The sequence below is a fragment of the Juglans regia genome, chromosome 8, assembly GCF_001411555.2.
Source record: "Juglans regia cultivar Chandler chromosome 8, Walnut 2.0, whole genome shotgun sequence".
NCBI lineage: Eukaryota > Viridiplantae > Streptophyta > Magnoliopsida > Fagales > Juglandaceae > Juglans > Juglans regia.
This window is the reverse complement of record NC_049908.1, coordinates 9,812,394-9,818,393: the sequence shown is the minus strand read 5'-3', so window position 1 is coordinate 9,818,393 and position 6,000 is coordinate 9,812,394. Positions and strand designations below refer to the sequence as shown.

Sequence of the window (6,000 nt, the reverse complement as noted above, 5' to 3'; positions counted from 1 at the left end):
CCAATAACATATTTATATTTTGAGGAATGCTATACAACCTCCCATCCTCCATACACCACCTTATTTTAAAATTTTAAAATTTTCTAATATTTTAAATTTTTTTTTTGAATTTATTCTTTTTAAACTAATTTAATTTTATTATTTATTATTTATATATTAAATATTTGATAAAAGAAAAAATAATAAAAATTAAAAAAAATGTGGTGTGTGGAGGTTGTGTGAATAGTAGGAGGTTGTGTAGATTTTTTGTTATATTTTATTAATAACTAAAGTAACAAAAACCTACAAATAAAACACATTAACAACTACAGAACCACAAGCACCAGCTTGAACTCGGACTTCACGTCCACTGCAAACATCAGCATCTTGAGCCCAGACGGCACGAGCACCCAACTCACGTACAGACAACACAACCTTCACTACGTAGGTGGTACCTACTCACAAGCATTGACCGTACGACCACAGGCCGCAGCATCACCCGCCACTCTCGAACTGCTCTTGCCCTAGATTGCATCCAATCCAATGGCTCAACATCTCACTCTGGTTAAAATGAAGAAACAGAACAATAAAAAATAGAAAAACAAAAACACTGAACGAAACGGATGAATAGTAGACAAAGCATCAGCAGTGGCGCGTGCAAGACACTGCCACTCTGGGAGGAAACCCGACAGTCGATCTTGGAAGTCTTTGAGACAGAGATCCCAGAGAAGCCAAGCGTGGTGCCTACAAAAGGCTCCTCGATGGCACGTGAGGGCAACGCGCCAACGAGATCCGAAACTTCCTCCCAAGCATGCGGGCTACACTCCACTTTAATTGATGTCGCGTTCGGTGGTCTTGAAGATCGAAGGCTAGGTAGCATTCCGATGGGGTTTGTGTTGAATGACGACGGCCGAAAATACTTCAACCACGATCCTCTCTTATTTAATTTGAAAAATACAAAACAAACACTATACAAAAAAAAAAAAAAAAAATGGATAAAAGAGAGGGGGCGGGGGCCGCTCATATAGGGAGTTTGTGAGAATTTAGAGAGAGAGAGAGAGTTTTTCTAGAGAGAGTCCCCATCCCATATATTTTATTATATGATCCTGATTTCATTGACTGCCGAAATAATTAATTTGTGGAGTACGTACGGCAGGCAAGCTAGCTGTTGCTTAGATGAGACTAATTAATGATCAAAAGAGTTGTTTCAAGGATTGCGGCAGCTAGTGCTTCATTTAGGGAACCCGTCGAGTGTCGTATAAATTGTTACAACTTAGAATCATGGTACATTAAATATCTAATTAAAAAGTAGTTTAATATCATAGTTAGTCAAATTTTCATCCTTTTTTTTTTTTCCTAAGATACTTTCTAACAAGATATGTCCAATTCTCTTTTCCTTATCTTGTGAGCATTGGAATACGGAATAATGCTAGGGAAAATACTATTTTCACATAAGATTTTTATAGAAATCTTCTATGGAATTTCATTTTTTTTTTGTTTAATGATTAATAAAATGTTTTTAAATGAATTTATGATTTTATTGTATTGTTTTAAAACATTTAAAGTGTTTTAAAAAAATGATTGAAAAAAAGTAAAAAAAAATAAAAGATTAAAATCCTACGTGGGTGTAGCATCACCCATAATGCTAGAGATAAGTTCTAAATGTACAAGTCTTACGCAAATATTTTATTAAAAAAAAAAAAAAAGGTGGACCCATAAAAAATGTGATTTTTTTTTTTAAAATATGAATTAAAAAAAGAAAAGACTTAGAAGGACATTAAAATTCTTATATAGGGAATTAGATTTCCCATGTTAAAGTACCATAGTCTTAACTTAAAGACGAGGGTAGATGCCAATTGCCGCCCATAGACTCACTGTCCGGAAGTCTTGTGGAGAACTTAATTTATTAAGTCTAATGGAGACTCGACAATACACACACGTCTATACTTATAGAAGAATAACACAAGAAGTCTATCTTCCACATGGTTCGATTCCTTTTTCACAATCTCAACGATTATTGTCAGTGCCCAAAGCATATAATATATACATATTATTAATTACACACGTTATATATATATATATATATATATATATATATATATATATATAACACTCTACCCCCTTCTATAGGCTACATGATTAATATTGACCCAAAAAGCAGGTCGCTTGCTCACATTAATCTTTTAATATTTATCCCCTATTAAATGTGGAAATTATTGCATCCCCTTTGGCATTCAAATGACTTTTCATATTTAAATTTGACTAATTTTATCAAGAATTAGTTAAACCCATTTCATCTCAACTATTAGCTACAGTAATTTTATATTTCTTTCCAAAGATAAAAAGTCATGTAACAACTCTAAATCTCATTGCTTATTATATTTCAGCTCACTCTCTCTTATCTCCCACAGCTCTTATTCTTCTTCTTTTCTTTCTCGCGTCTCTTTTTACTCTTCTTCTTCCCTTTTTTTTTTTTCCGTGTCTCTTCTTACTTTGTCTTCTTCTAGTATTTTTTTTTTCTTCTTCTTCCCTCTCCTACGTCTTTTCCTTTTTTTTCTCTTCTTCTAGTTTTTTTTTTCTCTTCTTTCTGTTTTTCTTCCCTTTTCACTTTCTTTTCTCTAGCACGGCACCGTGGCTCAAAAAGCTTACCTCTCTCTCTTTTGCGTCTTAAAAAAAAATAATTAAAAAATAAAAATATTTTATTATTATAGAGAATGTGATGACTAATTTAATATAAATTTCAAATTATTAAAAATAAAAAATTATATATTAATCAAAATTTAAACCAATTCAATACTAATACCCAGTATTTATAATCGTCATCCCCAATTGTCCATTATATATATATATATATATATATATAGTCCCATTCTCCAATAAAGATCATATACATGAAAGGGATGCGAGTACTTACGTACAAGAAAGGCCAACGTCCCACCATGCGCCATGCGGAATGATAATGGGATCGGCACTAAAGAAGTAAAAACTCATTTCTCGATCAAAAATAGATGGTACTTTTGCTACAAATCAAAGGAAAAGTTACGGCGGGATTGTGATTTTAAACATCGATCATTTATTTATATTATATAATAATGTTATTCATCATTTATTAAATTAAATATCATCTTTTTATCTGAGGTACTTTATTTATAAATTAATTATTTAATATTACGTGAAGAAATTTAAGAGATGTTGAAAAAATAATGAAAATGTTTTTGACAAATTGAGTTTTTCTATATAATATATATACATATCTATATCACGTGTTTATTTGTACACAAAAGTTGTCACATTAGCAACGTACGTTAGCATTAATGCTAGCTAGCTACTACTCTTATCTCTAATGGAATAACATAATGCTTTGAATGCCTTAATACGTCACGTAAGGAAATTCTATTATTTAGACCTCATTAACATCACCAAGCTGTTGTAGCAAAAACCACATACTCTCTTCATCATCCCACAAACTATCCAATGTGTCGACCCCACCACCAAACCATCCATTGCTATGCTGATCATCATTACATGTTTGGATATCCAAGCCCTGCTGGATCAAACCTCCTGACTCGTTTTGAGAAATCTCGATGTAATTACCACATGGTAAATCGTAACAATCGGTTAGATCCGAGGAAACTTGGGCCTCCGATGAATCCGAAGAAGTACTAGATATTGCGGGCCTCAAGTAGGGCTCAGCCGGGCCGGATGACATGGGTGCATGGCTTTGATTTGGAATGAGCCCTGTCTGATTGTTGAGGGGGAGATCAGGACGATATGTGTTGGTGGGTCCATCCAAATACTGGGATTTGGAGGTGGCCATGGCCCGGATTCTCTCTATCAATCTGGGCATCCATACGTAACGCATGGCGTCTCTGAATTGTTTGCTATTGACGTCACATTTGAGCTGCTTGGCCTGCTTTTGGACCCTTGTTCTCCAGTAGTTCTTGATCTCATTGTCTGTTCTTCCAGGCAAATACTGTGCTATTTTGGACCACCTATAATGTTTCAAAACATAAACAAATTAAGATTTATATTCGATTCGTTATAAGATTAAAGCTGATCATGATCATAATCCAAAAAAAAAAAAAAAAAGGTACCTATTTCCCCAGCGAGAATGAAGCTCAAGAATCAAGAGCTGTTCTTGGAGGGTGATATTTCCACGTTTGACATCAGGGCGCAAATAGTTTAACCATCTTAATCTGCAGCTTTTACCCGTTCGCTTCAAGCCTGTATTATTGATCATAATAAGAATCAGTGACAAAAGAATTAATTCTAATAGTGTTCGGGCAGTCCGGCTTCGATCTAATCAAAGCTAGCTAGCTAGCTTTTCTCCTTTTTCCTTGTCCTTTCGGTCAGAAAATCAAACAGAGATAATAATGATGCAACGAAGAGGATGAGCTTAGATCAGTTGGTTAATTTACCTGTGCAGCGGGCAACGGAATTCCATCGACCCTCACCGTTGATGGTGACATAATTCTTGAGCATGGAGTCCTCTTCATCTGTCCATGGACCTCTCCTAATGTCCATGCCCTTCTGATCAGAATTACTCACCTGTTTTGCAGACCCACAACCTCTCACTTCAGCATCCATTCCCCAATGGAGGAGTCTAAGCTCTCCGTCTGAGAGAGAGAGAGAGAGAGAGAGAGAGATATTGGATTTGATATATGGATATAGAGAAGATGGGTTGATTTGGATTAAGTTTCGGGATAAGAAGGGATTATATATATAGAGGAAAAGACGGATTGGAAAAAGGAAAACCATATCACTAATAAAATCTTTGAAGAAACAGTGGGGTATGTACGTAAGAGAACACGCCACAGGTGACTAATATTATACTATTATTAGCTACATAGCTTAGACTAAACTTTCTCTTCTGGAGTTTGACCCTTTGAATTTTCCACTTCTCCCTAATACACGCACACAAACCAGTGGTTCATCAGGGTTCAACAACTTATAATGAAATCTCCGTGTTGTTGATCATGGTTTTTTTTGTTTATATATATATTATATATATGTCGGTCTGGATATTTAGAATTTTTTGTATATCTGTAAATAGCACTATAATAATTTGAATTAATATATTTTATTATAATATTTTAAAAAATAAATATAATTATAAAATTAACAAATTAAATTTTTTTAATATTATTTTTATTTTAAAATTTGAAAAAATATCATTATTATTTTATATTTGTATTAATTAATTTGAATGATATTTAATTATAAATAAAATATCTGAAAATATCTAAAAATACTTGAAAACAATTTCGTTGCCAAACAAATACTTAATAAGCTAGCTCGCAAGCATGCATATGAAGAAGATCAGGGACCATTTCCATGTGAAGATTATATAATTTGTGACCGATCGATATATTATCAGTACTAGTAGTTGCAATTAAGCTAGTTGCTGCCTGATGTCGTGTTCTTATAAGCTTGTGTATAAGTTTGGCTAAGAACCATTCAGAACTAGCCATGAAATTTTTATAGCACACTGTTTACAGCCCACTTGTTGAGAACGGCGTTGATCAGTTACTGTATATTTATATGAAATTAGCAGCAAAAGTTCAATGATTTCCTCCTATTGATCATTTTATACACATGATAAAGATCGATCAAAGTAGTAGTCAATTGTGTAGTAGGTTGCTACCATTATAGCTAGCGAATTAATTAAAATCTTTTTTTAAGTTTGGACAAGAGAATTTTTTTGACTAACGGTTAGGAATATTATTATTTCAAGTAAACTTGGGAGTGATTAATTAATGGCGCTAGCTCGGACTGAAATTTGGGTCGATCGGATGATTGACTCGATTTGTAATTTGTCATCAACTTAATTCTTCTAATTAGATTCGGGTCAAGCGATTAGACTCCGCTCGCTAGCTAGTAGAATAATAAACCCAACTACTACTACTTATGCCGTTTGAATATGTCGACCAAGATATATATATTTAATTAGCTATATATATTATGCTTCTTTGTTAATTCTTTCTCAAAGATGGCCTGAAATATTTTTTTATTGATTAGGTA

General features: G+C 33.6%; 1 protein-coding gene across 1 annotated transcript; it reads right to left on the bottom strand.

Annotated features, from left to right (window-relative positions):
• Positions 1-3,355: 3,355 nt before the first annotated feature.
• LOC108993651 (transcription factor MYB108-like) lies at positions 3,356-4,679 on the bottom strand. Its single transcript, XM_018968638.2, has 3 exons — positions 4,398-4,679; positions 4,074-4,203; positions 3,356-3,971 (listed from the first exon to the last, which is right to left on the bottom strand). Exons 1-3 carry the CDS (start codon positions 4,564-4,566, stop codon positions 3,380-3,382), a joined length of 891 nt encoding a protein of 296 aa, XP_018824183.1. The 5' UTR covers positions 4,567-4,679; the 3' UTR covers positions 3,356-3,379.
• Positions 4,680-6,000: the final 1,321 nt, after the last annotated feature.